Below are 20,833 nucleotides of genomic sequence, written 5' to 3'. Positions count from 1 at the left end.
ATGGAGGAATGAGTGACGCAGTGGTCGGGGATGGGAGGATGGAGCGATCATTAAAGACGTGATAAAGGATGGATGGATCTATGGTGCAGTGGTCAAGGATGGAGGGATCAGCAAAAAAAACAGAAGAAGAATATGGAGGACTCTGTAGAGTAGTGGTAAAGGATGAAGGGATGAGTGGAGCAGTGGTAGAGAATGGAAGGATCTGTGGTGCAGTTGCAGAGGATGGAAAGATCATTAAAGAATAGAGGATGGAGAGATCATAAAAGAAGTGATATAGGTTGGAGAGATCATCAGATAAGTAATAGAGGATGGAGAGATCTGTGGTACAGTAATAGAAGATTGAGGGATCAGTGGAAACACCTCTGACTTGTCAAGTCAAGTCAAGTCAAGTCAAGTTTATTTGTAAAGCGCTTTTCACAACAGACATTGTCTCAAAGCAGCTTTACAGAAAACAACAGTGAAGGTGAATGGTGTGCGTTTGTCCCTGATGAGCAGCCGTGGCGACAGTGGCAAGGAAAAACTCCCTTAGATGATATGAGGAAGAAACCTTGAGAGGAACCAGACTCAAAGGGGAACCCATCCTCATATGGGTGACATCAAAAGTTTGGTCATAAATCTTTCAACAATACAGAACAATTTGTGATCATCATAGATCCAGCATCAGCTTCTCCATGCCAGGGCCTTTAAACACTCGGCATCTACTTCTCCATGATCATCCATAGGTCCATAATCTTCACGAGGTGGGACGTGACTGGAGCTGGCCAAACCTCAGGATGCCTCGGGATGGGGAGAGAAAGAGAAGCAGTGGAGAGGAATTAGCGTAGCTGCTGTTCATGATATTAACAGCACAAGTTGATAATGTGCATGTGATCAGATGTTCTGGAGCACAAGGTTGTGATGTGATGTGTGTGATGTGTGTTATGTGTAGGCTTTGCTAAAAAGATATGTTTTTAATCTGCACTTAAACTGGGAGAGTCTTGTCAAAGCCTGGACTCCACAGGACCTCTGAAAGTGTGCTGTGGTGACCCAATGACCTGAGCAGCAGATCCTTAAAGACCCTCCTGTAAGTTGTCAGGTAGAACTTCTATGGATCAGACTTGTTTGGCACGTCCTGGAAACACGTGATCAGAGCGAGATCTGGGGAATTTGGAGACCACGTCTGCACCTTGAATTTAGTTTTGTCCTGTTCCTCAGACCGTTCCTGAACAGCGTAGATGTGCTGTAATGTAACTGCTAGTGGTCTACAATGAAGTGTAGGTTGGTGGTATGTTAATGCATTGTGGAAAGAAGCGACGACAACAACAACAACAACAACAACAACAACAACAACAACACAAACCGGTTTGAATTTCAAAGTTTATTGCAAGAGGCGGTGCCTTAAAAAAATGTCCATCTCAATATATATCTTCAGGTAAGAAAGAAGGTGATGCATCGGTCATGCACACGGTTACAGTGTTCTCGATGACCTGCAGTAGCACACGGTACATACATGAGGAGGAGGAGGAGATTCCTGGAAGAAAGTCAAGAGACACCGTTTCAAGCTACAAACAAGAGGAAATGACCAGGTAGGATTGGCTCCAGGTTTCTCATAAACCTCGTCTATAAGCGAGGAAGGTGATAAGATGAAGTTTTGCTCAGAAGGTCATGAGTTTTAATCCCACCACCACTATGCTTCCTTGAGCAAAGGCCTTAACCCTTAACGGCTCAGTTGTACGAATGAGATCAATTTAATGGATAAGGGCATCTGATAAAACCATAAAACAATATGCGAATTATGCAAATTTCTCAGAAACATGGTGGCGGTTGCGGTTTTAACTTCACTTCCCTACGTGTTATTCCCCGGAGATCTGCCACGTTTTTTTTTTTTTTTTTATCTTGTGCACTGCATGGAGAAAACCAGAACTCAATAAATTTAAATCGGATGCAAATGAGTTTATGCAAATGAGGTGAGGGCTTCTGTAAAAAACAAAAACAAAAAAAAAACAGGATACCAGAATTTTTTTGGGAGACTTTTTATAAAAATCGATGGGACAGAGGACGCGGTCACGAGACGTGAAAAACAAGTACTGTTTAGATTCTGATTAATACTGCGAGTCGACTATTTCGGCTCACAGATGACTCAGTTTACTTGCGAAAATTATGCAATGATATAATTTTTGGAACCCCTGAGAATAGAGTAACAAATATCGGTATAAAAACTCATGTAGTGAGCCGGTAGATGGGTCGTTTGCTTGTATCAATGAGTGTCGACTTTTTTGGCTCATCAATAGAGAATTATTAAAAAAAATTCCTACTGAGAAAAAAAAAAGCCTTTGAAAATGTTTCCATTCAATAATGACTTTATGAACAAGTCTTGAGATTGGAGTTAATTTTAGGAAGCCAATAAGTCATTGGGTTGTACGTCGTCTCTTCTGGTTCAATCTGGGACAAATACACGCCATCGAAGTCACAAGATGTAGACATTAAAGCAAATTTTTACTGATGCGTTTGGCTCAGTGTACTAATGAGTCAACTTTTTGAGCTCACATTTGACTCTTTTTTTTGTGGCAAAATATCTGCGATACATTTTTGATTAACATAAAAAACAATTGTAAGGATGACAGTTGAGTGGAAAATTTGTCTCCAATAAGAGTCGACACTAACGATTGACGCCATAATTTTTGATTATATGATAATGGATATAATTTCTCTTCTTTCAATTACTGAATAATATAATTCAGGTTACCAATAAATCAACTCTTTCTTTAATTGATTATTTTCAACACTGTACATGAACACTGAAGTATCTAAACTTTAAAAGAACACGTGTGGAATAATGAAAAACAAAAACGTTAATCAAAGAATATATTTGGGATTTTTACTACTCATCAGATTTAATATTCAATGCTTGCATTTCTTGGCCCAAGCGAATCTATTCTTCTTGTTCCTTAAAATAATGGTTTCTTCTTAATCTCCTCAAAACAGTGATTTCTAAAATATGTCTTGTCAGTTGAAATCAGAGTGGCGTTAATAAAAATCGCTTTCAAAATCTGGAAATCCTACTAAACTTATCTTGTGCAGCAGAGGTAGCTGATTTTCTTTTCCTGGGATGGTCCTCATGGGAGCCTGTTTCATTGTAGCATTTGGTGGTTTTGGATTTATTTTAGGATTCAGTTCTTTAGACTTTATCATTACTTGAAGAAATTACGATCCAGTTTTTTTTATTGTTTCATTCCATAATATGGATTTGTACAATAGTTGTAGCACTATTGACTCTGTACTCACCCTTTCCTCTGCACTAAGCACATTAAAGAAGGCAAGAGAAAACCATTCCAGGTGACTCCATTGTGAATTTGATAAGAGAATGTCGTGAGTTTGCTGCGCTGCATCAAAGCTAAATGGACAATCGAAAATATAAAATTTATTCTGGGTTGTTTTACACCTTTTTGTTTACTACATTATTCCAGAAGTGTTCTTTCATAGTTTGGATTCTTCAGTATTAACGTACAATATTGAAAATAATACGAATGAAAAAAAAAACTAAACAAAAAAAAAAAAAAAAAAAACACCCATTTAGATCAGTAAAGAGATGTGAAGCAATGAAGACACGGCCTGTGCAAATGGAGACGTCACATTGGTCGATTTATCTTTAAATCTACGTTTGTCGTATGAATCAAATATTTCATTTATTTCTAAAAAATAGAGTAAAATGGTCGAGAAAGCAACACAATGAGCTCTCTCTCTTTCTCTTCTCTCTCTCTCTCTCTCTCTCCCTCCCAACACTGAAATCACGCGCCACACCGCACCCTAGTGGCCACATAGTGCTATAGCACAGAACACGTGTTTTTTTTTTGTTTTTGTTTTTTACGTCATTGACAGATTCATTTTGAAAATATAGCACTGTTTATAAAACTAAATCGACTCTCAATCATCTCACACACTTTGAAAAACAACGCTTACGGGAAAACCGAGCTTCGGCTACTCGCAGGACACACTGGGGTTTTCGTGTCACATGGATCAGACAAGCATGCGAACGTCTGAGAGAGAGAGAGAGAGAGAGAGAGAGAGAGAGAGAGAGAGAGAGAGAGAGAGAGACGGCTCCGGGGTATCGGACTCGGTGTTGTTCTTATGCCTTTATTGATTTGCATAACCATAAGAATGTTTTGGAGGACGCAGAAAAATCATCGCACGATCGAATATACACACAGTACACAACCTAAAAGCGTTTTATGACATATATACAGAAACACCGCTAGACGGTCTGAAGATGAGACGGTCCTTCTGTCGTTTATAAGGCAGCTCCGATACGATGGACGTTCTAAAATCCGCCATGCCACGTTTTCTCTCCCAGGCCTTGGACCGGGCGTAACCGGGGATCGCCCCGCCCGTGGTGCGCGGCAGTGCTTTATGTTAGCAGTCGGTTGGAGATTTTTGTTTCCCACATTGCACCTCGTCACCTTTGGACGTTATTTCTGGAACCTAAAGAAACGTTCCCTCGAGTTCCTCCGCATCCGTAAGCACCGGCGGGACTCCTGTCGCTCAACCCTCTCCCTGCTTTCCTATGCGGCTTGCCTTTGGCTTCGGATTCAGAATCGCTGAGCTCCAGGTCGGGGCAGTACCCGTCACTCTCCTGGTACCCTCTGCCGCTCTTTGGTGCTCGTTCGTCGCAGTTCGTCCGTTCTTTGTTTTTATGCCCGTTTTTGTTAGCGCTCCAGAGATCCGCTGTAGTCCGTACCAAGCTCACGGTGGCTTCTTTTAACGTTCTGCTGAGCTGGTCCATTGTGGATTTATGAAGCGAGCCCGCTTGACTTTTCCCCGGATGCTTCTCGGGCCCGGATCCCGGTTCGGGCGAAGTCAGGAGGCAGGGGGGGTTCCTCTGAACCGCGGGTTTCTCCGTGACGCCGTTGGACTTAAGCGAATGCTGGTGAGGTCGGTCCGGCTCGGGTTTGGCCGAGTGACCGTGTAGAGCGGCGTGCAGGGCCAGAGGTTTCCCCGTCGGCTTGGTGACGGGGACGACGCCGTTGGTCCGATCGTCCCGGGGCGCTCGGGTGTGCTGGAGCTGAGGTTTGCCCTGCCCCATCCCGGCCCCGCCCACGTCATACACGTTACTGCTGTTATCCGGGCAAAGCGGCCCGTTTCCCGACTTGGTGCTGGTTTTGCTTTTGATTTTGAGTTTGATGGTAATCCGAGGAGGAGGTGGGAAGATCAGGTTCTCCACGTTGGAGGACACCGGAAGTTCTGCGGACATTTAAAAAAATATATATATCATTAAATAAATTCCCCTTTATACACCTCTCCATAGGCGTCTCCTGAGAGTCACATAGAATACAGATTAACATGGCAGAGGTAGAGCTGCAACTTCCTGCAGACACAACAGGAAAAGAACGTCTGGTTTTATTTTCTTTTTGCACTACAAAAGGCGTGTGTGCGCACGTGAAAAGGCTACACGTTAGAAATCAGAAATCAGTTAGAAATTTTATTTCATAAAACGGAAATAAACCGGAATTTTCTGCACCATATTGAATGGCAGAGCATCAGATTTTTTCCACTGCATCGTATTGAAGTGAATCGAAATCAGAATAACGATGCTAAAACAAAACCCTTTCTTCTTACCTCCAGCTTGTTCCTGGTTCATGAGTTTGACGTGAAGGTTGAAGATCTGCTCCTGGACTTTGCTCTGAGACAATTTCAGCTTCTCTCTCCGACTCACCATGTAGCACAGATTCCTCACCTGTGAAAACAAAAACCAAATTAAAATCCAAATTGTACGAAGGCTCTGGTGGCTCTGGTGAATGGCGACGACGAGACACTAACCCTCTCCAGGTCTTGTCGGAGGTGCATGAACATGCGCATGCGCGTGTGTATGCTGTCCTCCTGCGGCTGCTTCAGCAGGTTCTCCTCGTCTTCTTTAGGAGGCAGGAGGGCTTTGTTAAAGCTGCTCTTCCGCTTCAGCTTCCAGTACTGGTAGATGAAGTCGAGCAGGTGGACCGGCAGCCCGAGCTCCTGCGTCACCTCATCCGGCTGCACCAGCTTGTAGAACTCTTCCTCCAGCTCTTGGAGCTTCTGCGCTCTCAGGCCCACCTTCTCCGTCTCCGTCGGTGCTTTGTGTCGAGCCGGGCTCAGACCAGGTTCGGACGATTTGGGCTTGCTGTGCTTCAGGCAGTAGGATTTGAACTTGACCTCGTCTCCTTCGTCCAGGATGGTCTTCATCTCCAGGTTGTGTTCGAAGGCGCAGGTGACGTGGAAAGGGATGGTGCAGTTTTTCACCGAACACTGCAGAAAAGAATCAGGGAGGAGAATCAGGAGGAGAATCGGATATGGAACGTGTCGTCAGGACGTCACGTCACGTCTTACCTGTATGCAGGCCCCGGTTTTGATCTTGCACAGGCTGCAGATGAGAGACCAGCGGCTGGGCGGAATGTGAGACAGTTTAGTGATGGGCTCCATCCTCTCTGGACATGCGATGCTCACCTACACACACGCACACACGACGAGACTTCAGGGTTTAACATCAGAACTCTACAGTGCCCAAGATGTATTACGTGGATTTTTCTAGAATCCGATCGTACCTCTGGGATCCAGAGAGCGCAGCTGACGTGTGCCCACTTGGTCCCGGCTCGCGTGGCCTTCATCGCTCCTCCTTTATTAGGACACAGTATACACTGCGGCTTGATGCCCAGTACACAGGTCCTGCACAGCCAGTTTCCGTCTGGAACTTTCACAATGCCGTAACAAGCCTAGAATTAATGCACAAAAATTTATCAGAACCCGCTCTAGTGTCTAGAAGTTGACTGATACCGACAGATAGGTTGGATCGTACTTGCCGATGACCGATTAAACAACTACAAAAACAGCATGTTCTGTCAGTGACTCGCCTCTAGAGGCCGCTCTCTCGTACTGTATGAAGCAACGCAGAAAAACTCTGTATTTATTTTAATTTTTGCAAACAATGAATATTCAACGTTTTTATTAAATGTGATACTCTTATTACCCCGTATATCCGTCAATCCATCCATCTTTTTTGGCAAACAATCCATCATTCAACCCCTCCAATCAATATATCAATCAGTCAACCCATCCAAACAAAACCATCAATCAATGCATCAATCAATCCATCCATTAATCCATCTAGCAAACTATAAATGCATGAATCCAGCAAACAATCCATCCATCATTCAGTCAACCAATCCATCCTTTTATCTATCTATCCAACAATCCATTAATCTGATTCATCCATCATCTCCTAACCCCTCTAATTAATCCAACCATCCATCCATCCATCAATCTGGCTCCTCAACACAGAGAACTGAACTGACACTCTCTGGTGGTGTGTGATGGAGCTCCGTGTCGTGTGTGTGTGATGGAGCTCCGTGTCGTGTGTGATGGAGCTCCGTGTCGTGTGTGATGGAGCTCCGTGTCGTGTGTGATGGAGCTCCGTGTCGTGTGTGATGGAGCTCCGTGTCGTGTGTGATGGAGCTCCGTGTCGTGTGTGATGGAGCTCCGTGTCGTGTGATGTAGACACCGGGGTTCTGGAGAAACTTTGTCTCATTTCACTGTATACTTCATCAACTATAGATGGTTGAAATTACAATAAAAGCTTCTTGACTCAATCCAATCCATCCATCAATCAATTAGCCAACCTTCCAAACAATCCATTCATCCAGCCGATCACATAAATCCATCCATTCATCAATCAACCAATCTATTCAGCTCTAGTCCAGGAAAAAGCATTTATACTCTATTATTTATTTATCAATGTGGGACATTTAACACTCTGAAGAAGTGGTTTGTGTGTGTGTGTGTGTGTGTGTGTGTGTGTGTGTGTTTCAGCTCTGACCTGATGAACACAAATGTTGCACTTGTCACAGAAGACCATGTCGTTTCCCTCCTCGCTGTCGGGGGAACGACACACATCACAGATGACGTCCTCGTCGTACTCGATGCCCAGTCCTTCCTCTGTCTCGATGGCGTGGTTCATGTTTTCATGGCAGTTTCGTTCAAGAGCCTCCATCGTCCGCTCCATGGTCAACTCGTCTACCGTCCCTTCTCCTGAAACAATCCAGATGTTTGAGTGACTTTAATGACTACATTTATGTATAATAGTGTGTGAAAGATATGAGGGAGGAAACTGACCCATGTGCAGCAGCTCCATGTTCAGGTGTCGCAGCCAGTACAGGTCCATGTCGTCCAGGTCGTACCTGCACATGGCCTCAGCCAGCTCCTTGATGTTCACGTATCCGGTCTCTGTACAGTCCTGACTCCAGCACTGGATGTACTTCCTTGGCCTGGAGAACAGGACCTCTTTGGGCTTCTCTGCCATGGTCCTGCAACACATAGACACAGTTCATTACACAAACACACACAATTAAACAAATAAAAAAAGAAACGGAGAGAGAGAGCGAGAGCACGAGAGAGAGACACTGACCTGATGGAGGGATGAGGAATGGTATCAGGACTAGCCAGGACCTGCACTCCTTTCTCCCACTCCTGCCTCCAGGTATCAGCGAGGAAGTAATAATCATCAGGAGAGATGTGGTGTGAATCCGGCAGCTTCATGGCACTGATCAGGTCTTTCCTGAACACCTGTGGGGAACACATACAGATCACCTCGAAACCATAACAACAAACAGCACATGAGGTCAGAATGAAGCAGAAATACCCTGGGTGGACATGAGTGTGTCTCCCCGAGGTCTCCCTGAGGTCTCACCTCCGCTGGCTTTTTCTGAGCCGAGGATGGAGTTCCTGCTTTACTGCCATACGGAGTCTTACAGAAGGACGTTGAAGGACCTGGAGGTGAGGAGTAGTTCATTAGTAGATCATCCAGCTGTGTGTGTGTGTGTGTGTGTGTGTGTATACACTCACTCTCATTGTCTGAACTGTCACTACTGCTTGAAGACCTGAGTCGTTTCATCCTGATGTATCCTGAAAGAGAGAGAGAGAGGGGGGGGGGGGGGTCGTCAAAAAGAGACAGTACAAATTAAAAACTAAAAGAAAAAGGTGGAGACAGAAAGACAAACAAAAAGAGAGAAACACAGAAAGAGAGAAAGAAACTAAAAGAAACAGAAAAATGCAGACAGACAAAAAAAGAGAGACAAGCAGAAAGAGAGAACAGAGAGAGATAGAAAGAGAGACGGGCAGAGAGAGGGAAAAGAGAGAGAGAAAAGGAAACTAAGACAGAAAGAAAGACGCAGACAGAGCCAGATAGAAAAAAAGAGAAAAAGAGACAGGCAGATAAAGCAGACAGACGACAGACTCTCTGTCTGTCTCTAAAGGAGAGAAAAGCAGACAGACAGAGGAAAGAGAGAGGAGAGACAGGCAGACAAACTAGAGAGACAGGCTGATAAACAGACAGAGAAGAGACAGACAGACAGACAAATAGAGAGAGAGGAAAGACAGAAATATATATACAGTGAGGAAAATAAGTATTTGAACACGCTGCTATTTTGCAAGTTCTCCCACTTAGAAATCATGGAGGGGTCTGAAATTGTCATCGTAGGTGCATGTCCACTGTGAGAGACGTAATCTAAAAAAAAAATCCAGAAATCACAATATATGATTTTTAAACTATTTATTTGTATGATACAGCTGCAAATAAGTATTTGAACACCTGAGAAAGTCAATGTTAATATTTGGTACAGGAGCCTTTGTTTGTAATTACAGAGGTCAAACGTTTCCAAAAGGTAGTTTTTCACCAGGTTTGCACACACTGCAGGAGGGATTTTGGCCCACTCCTCCACACAGATCTTCTCTAGATCAGTCAGGTTTCTGGCCTGTCGCTGAGAAACACGGAGTTTGAGCTCCCTCCAAAGATTCTCTATTGGGTTTAGGTCTGGAGACTGGCTAGGCCACGCCAGAACCTTGATATGCTTCTTACAGAGCCACTCCTTGGTTATCCTGGCTGTGTGCTTCGGGTCATTGTCATGTTGGAAGACCCAGCCTCGACCCATCTTCAATGCTCTAACTGAGGGAAGGAGGTTGTTCCCCAAAATCTCGCAATACATGGCCCCAGTCATCCTCTCCTTAATACAGTGCAGTCGCCCTGTCCCATGTGCAGAAAAACACCCCCAAAGCATGATGCTACCACCCCCATGCTTCACAGTAGGGATGGTGTTCTTGGGATGGTACTCATCATTCTTCTTCCTCCAAACACGTTTAGTGGAATTATGACCCAAAAGTTCTATTTTGGTCTCATCTGACCACATGACTTTCTCCCATGACTCCTCTGGATCATCCAAATGGTCATTGGCAAACTTAAGACGTGCCTGGACATGTGCTGGTTTAAGCAGGGGAACCTTCCGTGCCATGCATGATTTCAAACCATGACGTCTTAGTGTATTACCAACAGTAACCTTGGAAACGGTGGTCCCAGCTCTTTTCAGGTCATTGACCAGCTCCTCCCGTTTAGTTCTGGGCTGATTTCTCACCTTCCTTAGGATCATTGAGACCCCACGAGGTGAGATCTTGCATGGAGCCCCAGTCCGAGGGAGATTGACAGTCATGTTTAGCTTCTTCCATTTTCTAATGATTGCTCCAACAGTGGACCTTTTTTCACCAAGCTGCTTGGCAATTTCCCCGTAGCCCTTTCCAGCCTTGTGGAGGTGTACAAGTTTGTCTCTAGTGTCTTTGGACAGCTCTTTGGTCTTGGCCATGTTAGTAGTTGGATTCTTACTGATTGTATGGGGTGGACAGGTGTCTTTATGCAGCTAACGACCTCAAACAGGTGCATCTAATTTAGGATAATAAATGTAGTGGAGGTGGACATTTTAAAGGCAGACTAACAGGTCTTTGAGTGTCAGAATTCTAGCTGATAGACAGGTGTTCAAATACTTATTTGCAGCTGTATCATACAAATAAATAGTTTAAAAATCATATATTGTGATTTCTGGATTTTTTTTTTAGATTATGTCTCTCACAGTGGACATGCAGCTACGATGACAATTTCAGACCCTTCATGATTTCTAAGTGGGAGAACTTGCAAAATAGCAGCGTGTTCAAATACTTATTTTCCTCACTGTATATATAAAGAGAGAGCGAGACAGACTTTTTTTTTTACCATAAATTTTAAGTCATAGAGCGAGCTAGTGTTTTCTCTCAGCCTGTGTCCCTCATCCAAACCTTGTTCCTGCGAGAGAAACACACAAGAAGAGGTGAATCAGGAGAGAGGGATAGAGGGATGAAAAGATAAAAGGGATAAAAGGACAGAGGCATCAATACCACAATTTTTTTTTTCCTTTCTTTCTCTTCTTTTTTTCCTTCTCTCCACCTTTCTTTACCCCCCCCCCCCTTTCTACTTCTCTCCTTATTCTTGCTCTCTAATCTTTCTACCTCTTTTTCACCTCCTTCTCGTTCTGACTTCTTTGCCTCTTTCTTTATTTCCTCCATTTTTTTCTTCTCTTCCTCACTTCCTTCTTTCTCCCCCTCTGTTTGTTCTTTCTTTTTCTCCGTTCACCTCTGCCTTTCATCTTTCCACCTCGACATGTTGATCAAAACCTCTGTATTCACCACAGAAGTTCCACCACACGCAAAACGTCTCCATGGATCTCAGTCAGGTCTTTAGGAAATCACTACAGTAGCTGTTTTACTCCAGACAGAACTGGAATAACTTTATAATAATCTCCCCTCTTCTGAGAAGATGTTCCACTAGATTTTGTGGAGATTTATTTACCCACAAGGGTATTAATAAAGTCAGGTACTGATGTAGGTGAGAAGGTGAGGTACAGTCAGCTTTCACATTGATTAATGTTCACTAGGGTTTGGAGCTCTATGGCAGGAGATCTTGCACTCCAAACCCTGGAAAGCAGATCTTCATGGAGCTACTTTGTGGTAATCGTTTGAGGAAGAACCACGTCCCTTTAGTGTAAATACAATTATAGTGTAAATACTATATATACACTTGGGCGGGTGCTAGACAGGGAAAGCGGGCCGATAGGCGAGTGAGACGGGCAGGACGCCGGATGAAGGTGGGCCGATCCTCGAGTGAGACGGGCAGGACGCCGGAGGAACATGTGTGTGCGTGTGTGTGTGGGTGAAGCCCCGGTGTGAGTAAAGGATAGGAAAGCGCTGGTGTTAAAAAATTAAAGTAAATAAAGAAAACCGCTTGGTAAACTTTTGCCCGTCTCTCTTTCTTCCAGCACAGAACCAGTGGAACAGATTTTATGGACTTTTTGAGCGGAATAAACCCCTTTACTCATTTCAAACCAAGCAAAAGTAACACACAACATCTGCTTCGACACACGTGATTAAAACCCTGAGAATAACAGTAAAGGAGAAGAAAATCCCACAGGTGGTTTCTGTCATTCTCCCTCCTGTACTCATGCTGTCTAACACTACCAAAGCCACAGGACATCCAGCATTCACAAGTCACATGTAATCAGGGATCGATCAATCGATCTATCCATCCATCCATCCATCCATCCACCCACTTAATTCCTACATATGAACTCCTGTACCTGTAGCTTTAAAACCCTGTAGCTTTAAAACCCTGTACCTGTAGCTTTAAAACCCTGTACCTGTAGCTTTAAAACCCTGTAGCTTTAAAACCCTGTAGCTTTAAAACCCTGTACCTGTAGCTTTAAAACCCTGTACCTGTAGCTTTAAAACCCTGTAGCTTTAAAACCCTGTAGCTTTAAAACCCTGTAGCTTTAAAACCCTGTACCTGTAGCTTTAAAACCCTGTAGCTTTAAAACCCTGTAGCTTTAAAACCCTGTAGCTTTAAAACCCTGTACCCTGTAGCTTTAAAACCCTGTACCTGTAGCTTTAAAACCCTGTACCTGTAGCTTTAAAACCCTGTAGCTTTAAAACCCTGTAGCTTTAAAACCCTGTAGCTTTAAAACCCTGTACCTGTAGCTTTAAAACCCTGTAGCTTTAAAACCCTGTAGCTTTAAAACCCTGTAGCTTTAAAACCCTGTACCCTGTAGCTTTAAAACCCTGTACCTGTAGCTTTAAAACCCTGTACCTGTAGCTTTAAAACCCTGTACCTGTAGCTTTAAAACCCTGTACCCTGTAGCTTTAAAACCCTGTACCTGTAGCTTTAAAACCCTGTACCTGTAGCTTTAAAACCCTGTACCCTGTAGCTTTAAAACCCTGTACCCTGTAGCTTTAAAACCCTGTACCTTTAAAACCCTGTACCTTTAAAACCCTGTACCTGTAGCTTTAAAACCCTGTACCTGTAGCTTTAAAACCCTGTACCCTGTAGCTTTAAAACCCTGTAGCTTTAAAACCCTGTACCTGTAGCTTTAAAACCCTGTACCTGTAGCTTTAAAACCCTGTACCCTGTAGCTTTAAAACCCTGTACCCTGTAGCTTTAAAACCCTGTACCTGTAGCTTTAAAACCCTGTAGCTTTAAAACCCTGTACCTGTAGCTTTAAAACCCTGTACCTGTAGCTTTAAAACCCTGTAGCTTTAAAACCCTGTACCTGTAGCTTTAAAACCCTGTACCCTGTAGCTTTAAAACCCTGTAGCTTTAAAACCCTGTAGCTTTAAAACCCTGTAGCTTTAAAACCCTGTAGCTTTAAAACCCTGTAGCTTTAAAACCCTGTAGCTTTAAAACCCTGTAGCTTTAAAACCCTGTAGCTTTAAAACCCTGTACCCTGTAGCTTAAAAACCCTGTACCCTGTAGCTTAAAAACCCTGTACCCTGTAGCTTAAAAACCCTGTACCCTGTAGCTTAAAAACCCTGTACCCTGTAGCTTAAAAACCCTGTACCCTGTAGCTTAAAAACCCTGTACCCTGTAGCTTAAAAACCCTGTACCTGTAGCTTAAAAACCCTGTACCTGTAGCTTAAAAACCCTGTACCTGTAGCTTAAAAACCCTGTACCTGTAGCTTAAAAACCCTGTACCCTGTAGCTGCAACCCTGTACCCTGTAGCTGCAACCCTGTACCCTGTAGCTGCAACCCTGTACCCTGTAGCTGCAACCCTGTACCCTGTAGCTGCAACCCTGTACCTGTAGCTGCAACCCTGTACCCTGTAGCTGCAACCCTGTACCTGTAGCTGCAACCCTGTACCCTGTAGCTGCAACCCTGTACCCTGTAGAGTTCTCTTGGCGTGTTCTTTGTTGTCAGTCTGCGTCACGGCGTCTGCGTTGTCGACAAGAAAACAACAGCGTTGCCACGACGATAGACAGCACGAAAACAAAAGGAAAGGTTTACAAGATGGAGAAGGTTGTGTGAAAAAAAAAACATATGTATTATACAACGAAGTAACATGTCAATCAAAGGAGTGGGCACACATCCAGCTTCAAAAAGACATTTTTACAGAAAGTAATATAAATAATTATATTACAAAAAATATAGGAGTGCTTGAGAAAGGAATATAATCACTTTAACATCCTTAAGCAGTCTTTACTGTTTTTGAGTCACATGCAAGAACGGGACAGTCAATGAGAAAGTTCTGTGGAGTGAAAATTAATCTTCCTTCTACCTAAAAAAATTGTGCATGAAGAAGAACAGGAGAGAAGATGAGATCAGACCCCCTCACTTCCATAATCACACATGGAGGTGGAAGATGAATAGTTTGGGGTCGTTTTGGAACAGGGAACGTTCCAGAAAGTGAAAGGAACCAACATGGCAACCATTCCATACTTCAACACAACAATTCCGTCTGGACTGCGGCTCATTGGAACCGACTTCACCGTACAACAAGACGATGACAGCAGACAGACGTCTGGAGTGATATCCATCATGGAACCACCTGCTCAGTTACCACACCTGAATCCTACTGAACTGCTCTGGGATGAACAAGAAACCTCCAACTAGTGAAGAACATCTTTGGCAAGTTTTTACTAAAGTTTTTCTGCTGAATGTTTGGAGAAACAACGTGTCTGGATTCTGTGTGTGTGTGAAGATGTTCTTCATGCTGAGGGATGATGTTTCACTGAGAATACAGTGAAACATCTGGACATTTATAGATTAGTTTGGTCAAAGGAAATCCTCATACATAACCGAGTTTGTTTCTTAGACACTAATGTAACATACATGTGTTTCTCAAAAACCTATAAAACACGCTGTTTCCACGGGGGAAACCCTTAGACACCGGAAACAGAGGCCCTGTTGGGAAAGCAGTAACCACGCCCCCTATTCAAGAAAGGGGCGTGGTTTCCGAGGGTTCCTGTGGCTGAAATTCTTTACAATCGATTTCCTTTAGTTGTTTTTGTTATTTTTAATGAGCTGCTTATTTCGGGTCAAATCAAACATTGATGTCCTAATAAGTTTTTTTTTTATTATTATTATTGCGCATGCGTGAAAGCCTTTCAAACATGTTTTAATTTGTTCAAGTGAAATAAAGACTTGAACAGAAAAGAAATGCTTAATCTAACGGTGTTTAATAGGTAAAATGTTAAACGAGGCCACGTTGTGCGTGTATGTCGCTTTTATTTATGAATAGTTTGTGTGTAAGAAGCGTGACAGAGGCAGGCGCCATCTTGAACCCGGGTTGCCAGGTCAGTGTGAAATCCCTTTCATGTACGCTTGTCTCTGGATGCTTGGAAGCGTATTTTCTAATCCGTGCGATTAAAAAATGAATGAAACAAAGACGGCAAAGTTCCGCGTTAGTGTTCACATACAAAATAATGCCGACAAGGGGAATTCGGGTTGAATGCTAAGTCGTATGCTAATGCTAGCGCGGGATTTGATACGGCCTTGGCGCCAAACTCGAGCCGCCCGACCCGAGAGACAGCTACCGCCTGGATAAAGAGGGGGATATTTCAGTCTCTAAGAACATTGTCAGCATTATAGTTCTATTTTATACAAATATGCTTCTTGTTGTGTTTTTAAACTCAATTTGTGTGTTTAACGCCTACGGGAAGTGGAGCAGTGCGCACTGGGGCCTGGGGCAGCCTCAGAGCGCAGGGAAAACACAAGCAGTATTGTTCATACACCGGAGTCTTACCTTTACCCCTAAAGCAGCTCGGATGAACTCAGCACGAATTCCGAATAGTTCTGGTCGCGTCCAGACGTCCAAATCCTTGTGTGTGGTTCAGATGGGTTCAGTTGTACAGCGTCAATACGCGGAAAAAAGCTGCAGTCTTCATTCCTCCACCACCACACAACAGCACTATTGTACAGGCTGGGCCGCGGGGTCCTAAACTCCGCCTCTTCCATGGACATGCTGGCCTGCGTTATTAGGAAAGGGGTTTGGGAACGAGGCTTTTGTATTACAGTTTACCATTTTCGCACACACTCTCACTCTTTCTCACACACTTACTTACTCACACACACACACTCTCACTCTCTCACACAAACACACACTTTCTCACACACACACACACACTCTCTCTCTCTTACTCACACACTCTCACTCTTTCTCACACACTTACTTACTCACACACACACTCTCTCTCTCTTTCTTACTCACTCTCACACAAACACACACTTTCTCACACACACACTCTCTCTTACTCACACACTCTCACTCTTTCTCACACACTTACTCACTCACTCTCACTCTCTCTCACACACGCTCTCTCTCTTACTCACACTCTCACTCACACACTTACTTACTCACTCACTCACTCTCTCACTCTCTCACACAAACACACACTTTCTCTCACACACACACTCTCTCTCACACTCACACACACGCTCTCTCTCTCTTACTCTCACACTCTCACTCACACACTTACTTACTCACTCACACACACACACTCTCTCTCTTTCTTACTCACTCTCTCACACAAACACACACTTTCTCACACACACTCTCTCTTTTTCACACACACACACTCTCTCACACACACACACACTCACTCACTATCTCTCTCTCACTCTCTCTCTCTCTCTCTCTCACACTTTTCTCTTTTTCTGTCACACTCTGTCTCCAAACTCCCCATTCACACACACTCCAAAACAGTTTATTTTTATTAATCCCCCCCCTCCCCCATGTTTACACACACCGAATCAGTATTTTGTTGTCAAACTCCCAGTTCTCACACACGCCAAAACAGTTTTTTCCCCCTCAAACAAAGTCCCCATTCTCTCTCTCTCACACACATTTTTTTTTTTTCCATTAAAAAATCATTAATGACCCTTCACACCCTGAACACTACAGAGCTACAGAACTCTGTTCACCAAAACTGTCAGACACAGGAACCGTTTCTTCCCCCAGGCAATCAGCCTCATTAACATCTCACCATAAATATATTCCCTGCTTCATATCATCTCTATAAGCACTGCACTCAGAACTGTCAGTCATCACATCATCCGTATATGTAACACACACTATTGCTGCTGTATTTTGTATAAAGTCCTAAATACTGTCATTTTCACTTCCATACACTCACTTTATATACATCACTGATCTGTCATATAACCTGTATCTCTATTTAACACTCATACTGTCTATATCGTGTTTAGTCTCGTATAGTCTAGGCTGAATGTATAGTGTTATTTATGTCTGTATTTTGAGAGTCACTAACAGCTGGAAACAAATTCCTTGTGTGTCAACACACTTGGCCAATAAACCTGGTTCTGATCAAACTCCCCGTTCACACACGAACACTCTCCGAACCAGTTTCTTTTACATCAAGCACCCTGTTTACACACACAGTAAAAATTAGTTTATTTTCCATCAAACTCCCCGTTCTCTCTCTCCCACGTACACACACACACACACACGTCCTTCAAACCAGTTTCTTTTCCATCAAACTCCCCGTTCTCTCTCCCACGTACACACACACACACGTCCTTCAAACCAGTTTCTTTTCCATCAAACTCCCCGTTCTCTCTCTCCCACGTACACACACACACACACGTCCTTCAAACCAGTTTCTTTTCCATCAAACTCCCCGTTCTCTCTCTCCCACGTACACACACACACACGTCCTTCAAACCAGTTTCTTTTCCATCAAACTCCCCGTTCTCTCTCTCTCCCACGTACACACACACACACACACGTCCTTCAAACCAGTTTCTTTTCCATCAAACTCCCCATTGCCTCACACACTTCAAACCTACTTCTTTTCCATCAAACTTCTAGTTCACACACACACTTTTTTTCCATTAAACTTACTTCACACACACACACACACACACACACACACACACACACACACACACACACACACACACACACACACACACACACAATCTCAGTGTTTTTTCCTTAATCAAACTGTGTGTTTTTAAATACACCACAAGACCCAAAGTATTGGGCCACCCAAATTTTCCACTTTTCGCCAAACTGTTACCCTGATGTTGAAGGCACACACTTGTACAGGACGTCTTTAGATGCAGTAGAACTTGACCTAGGAGCCCCAAACCTGTTTCAGCATGACAATACCCCAGTGCACAGAGCCAGCTCCACAAAGATCTGGGCTGGAGTGGGCGAACTCATGCTATCCACCTCTAACGCTCATGAACATAAAGGAATGCGATTGCTGACTGGACCCCAGTCCTCCTCACCTCCTCACCTTCATCAGTACCTGACTTTACTAATCCTTGTGGCTGAAAGAGTCTCCACACAATCAAGTGCAACATCTTCCCAGAAGAATGGAGCGTATTATAAGAGCAAATGAGACAAAATGTGTAATGAGATTAAAAAAACAAAAAAAAGGAAAAAGGGACATACCAATCTCATGCTCAGGTGTCCACAAACTTTTGATGTTATATTCTGGTATAATAATAATACTAATAATAATAACCATAACACCACATCATACAGTAATAAAACTCTATATTTTGATGAATCACAGTGTACATTCATTTCTACAAAACTGGCTCATACAAACAAGTACCAATAAAATACTACAATCTTTTTTTTTTCTCTGTACAAAATGAGCTGATTTTGGTCACAGCAGTAAAATGTATAAAAGAGAAGATGGAAAAGACACAGCTTTACAGAGCAGTACATTCACGTCCAGCTGATTGGCAACACACAACAGCTTTAGATATTCAGTTCTATAAATAACTCGGATGATTTATCCTTACAGCAAATTTAGTGAATAAAGTGTCCAAGCAAAAAAAAGAATAAACAGTATCCAGCATCAAAAAAAAAAAAAAAAAAAAAAGGATTATCTTTAAAAAAAAATTAAAAAGATCGAAGAGCTGCAAATACAGACAAATATCGAACTTATTTCCAGCATGGGAACCCCCCCCCCCCCACACACACACACCCCCAGTGTGTTACAAAATTCAAGAAGGTTGTGACTTTGTGAACCTGCAGAATAAACACACAGAATCTACAATTTAGCAGCAGTGACGGTTAAATACAACACGATACAGGGGTTTAAGCCGAGGGGTTTTCAATCATCTTGTTGTTAAGGAGACATTGTGATGTTTTAAATCGTCGTCTTTAGTCGGGTCAGGTTTATGGGATTGTCGGAAAGTGAATCAGACATGCGCTGGGCCGCTTTAAACCTTGAAAACACACCGAATAATAATGTTTTATTATTTTATGTGTAAAATAAATGCCGGAAAAAAAAAAAAAAAAAATTTCTGGGTTTGATTTTCATTCTGGACCAATACCTACAGTAGAGCTACTGAAAATATTCAATAAATAATAAACTCATCACTTTCATTTTCATCACTTTCATTTGTGATCTAAACCATCCTGACCCCAGGAGGTCCCCGGAATCCATTACTGAGAACCGCCGGTTTAAACCAACCTTTGAAGACGTGGTCACGCATGGTCACTGCGTGGTCACGTTCGCGACTCGACCATTTTCAGTCTGTATCATCGAACAAACATGGGGGGGGGGAAAGTGTGTGAAGGGGGGGGGGTGAAGGAGGGGGAGGGGGCGTGTTCGTTGGTTCCGGGGGCGGGGTCACAGTCCCAGCTGCATATCAGCAAAGTTGAAAAAGTTCTCGACGTCCTGCGATGCGGAAGTTTTGCTCTCAGAAACGAACACCTGTAAACAAAAAGAGCAAAAACACACACTGAAATAAACACTGATTTAAAATATAAAGAGAAAGCATTATCCATTTAGGGTTACTTCACAGATTAGAGGCTTCACAATGCACCTAGAACAGGAGACTCCTTCCAAATATAATGCATCCGAGTGATTATTGACGAGTTGGCGTTTATTCTGCAGCAGTGTAACCATTTTATAAATAAATATATACGAGGTTTTATGAAAAAGCTTGGAGACTCCGACTTTGTTGAAAAATTTCAAAGAACAACAACATACATCTGGGAAAAGTCAGCCGGGTGTCCCAATACTTTTGGTTCCATAGGGTTTATTATAAAAAAAAAGCATGCGGCGCTTGTTGATGACATCACAGGGCGCTGGGATGTTTATTCGCGTATTATACGTTAAGTAGTTACCTTCGTTCCTTTGAACATCTCGTTAGCGATGATCCTGCAGGCTTCCACCACACCGTCTCCGTTCAGCTCGAGAGCCACGACGGGACCTTCGTGAGCACGCACACACACACACACACACACCGTTACACCACAACAGGAAACACAATAGTCATGTTTAAGCAACAGTCTGACACAAAAAAATAACGCCCCCTGTGTGTGTGTGTGTGTGTTTGTGAGAAAGGTTTATAGATCTTTTGGCACACTGAATTATGAAGGTGGGTGTTCTCCGAGACGCAGCAAAGGGTGAGAACACGACTCATCACGCAGATCTGCTGTGTGTGAACAGTTACTATAGAAACTATAAAGTACGCCGTCTGATGTATATAAAAACAACTCGTCCCTTCCGACCAATCGGATTCGAGAATTCGGTCTCGATGATGCGAGACGATATATTTAGCCGCCAGCGCACGAAACTTGACCAGCCCTTTGTCCTGTAGCTCGATGACTCAAACTGTATGTGATCATGAGCTGAAACCTCGGACTTCCTGTTTCTCTGAGTGTCGCAGGGTTAAAGACTCACGGCTTAAAATTTAATCTCGAATACATGACCGTATTGCGG

The 20,833-nt window shown here is 43.3% G+C and overlaps 2 protein-coding genes across 4 annotated transcripts in view; both read right to left on the bottom strand.

Moving 5' to 3' along the window:
* Positions 1 to 1,342: 1,342 nt before the first annotated feature.
* On the bottom strand, positions 1,343 to 16,267 carry jade3 (jade family PHD finger 3). 3 transcript variants are annotated; one of them, XR_014536978.1, is made up of 13 exons: positions 13,706 to 16,267; positions 11,033 to 12,564; positions 8,842 to 8,901; positions 8,687 to 8,766; positions 8,405 to 8,562; positions 8,113 to 8,303; positions 7,817 to 8,028; positions 6,549 to 6,716; positions 6,334 to 6,450; positions 5,794 to 6,252; positions 5,593 to 5,710; positions 2,640 to 5,217; positions 1,343 to 2,352 (listed from the first exon to the last, which is right to left on the bottom strand). XR_014536978.1 is itself a non-coding variant. In XM_083562973.1 (13 exons), exons 4-13 carry the CDS (start codon positions 8,888 to 8,890, stop codon positions 4,433 to 4,435), a joined length of 2,337 nt encoding a protein of 778 aa, XP_083419099.1. In that variant the 5' UTR covers positions 8,891 to 8,901; positions 11,033 to 12,488; positions 13,335 to 13,417; positions 14,004 to 16,168; the 3' UTR covers positions 2,756 to 4,432. The 3 variants fall into 3 exon arrangements, 1 of the variants encoding a protein (XP_083419099.1); XR_014536979.1 differs by having other exon boundaries at positions 11,033 to 11,101; positions 15,865 to 16,136; XM_083562973.1 differs by lacking the exon at positions 1,343 to 2,352 and adding an exon at positions 13,335 to 13,417 and having other exon boundaries at positions 2,756 to 5,217; positions 11,033 to 12,488; positions 14,004 to 16,168.
* Positions 16,268 to 18,628: 2,361 nt separating this feature from the next.
* The window catches only part of rp2 (RP2 activator of ARL3 GTPase), an 8,661-nt gene continuing 6,456 nt past the window's right edge, over positions 18,629 to 20,833 (bottom strand). Inside the window, exons 4-5 of the mRNA XM_083563820.1 lie at positions 20,236 to 20,321; positions 18,629 to 19,819 (exon numbers count right to left, since the gene is read on the bottom strand). Of these exons, the coding sequence (XP_083419946.1) occupies positions 19,736 to 19,819; positions 20,236 to 20,321 (170 nt within the window). The 3' untranslated portion in view covers positions 18,629 to 19,735. The remainder of the gene's footprint in view (positions 19,820 to 20,235; positions 20,322 to 20,833) is intronic.

Source organism: Silurus aristotelis (genome assembly GCF_946808225.1).
Source record: "Silurus aristotelis genome assembly, chromosome: 2".
NCBI classification, from domain to species: domain Eukaryota; kingdom Metazoa; phylum Chordata; class Actinopteri; order Siluriformes; family Siluridae; genus Silurus; species Silurus aristotelis.
This window is presented reverse-complemented; position numbering and strand designations above follow the sequence as displayed.

What these genes read in the sequence shown, in the direction of transcription:
- jade3 (XM_083562973.1), bottom strand. Translation starts at nt 8,890, where the DNA reads ATGAAACGACTCAGGTCTTCAAGCAGTAGTGACAGTTCAGACAATGAG. An exon ending in GCGCTCTCTGGATCCCAGAG is followed by an intron (nt 6,451 to 6,548) that starts GTACGATCGGAT and finishes GCGTGTGTGTAG; the next exon opens with GTGAGCATCGCATGTCCAGA. An exon ending in GAACCAGGAACAAGCTGGAG is followed by an intron (nt 5,218 to 5,592) that starts GTAAGAAGAAAG and finishes AAATGTCCGCAG; the next exon opens with AACTTCCGGTGTCCTCCAAC.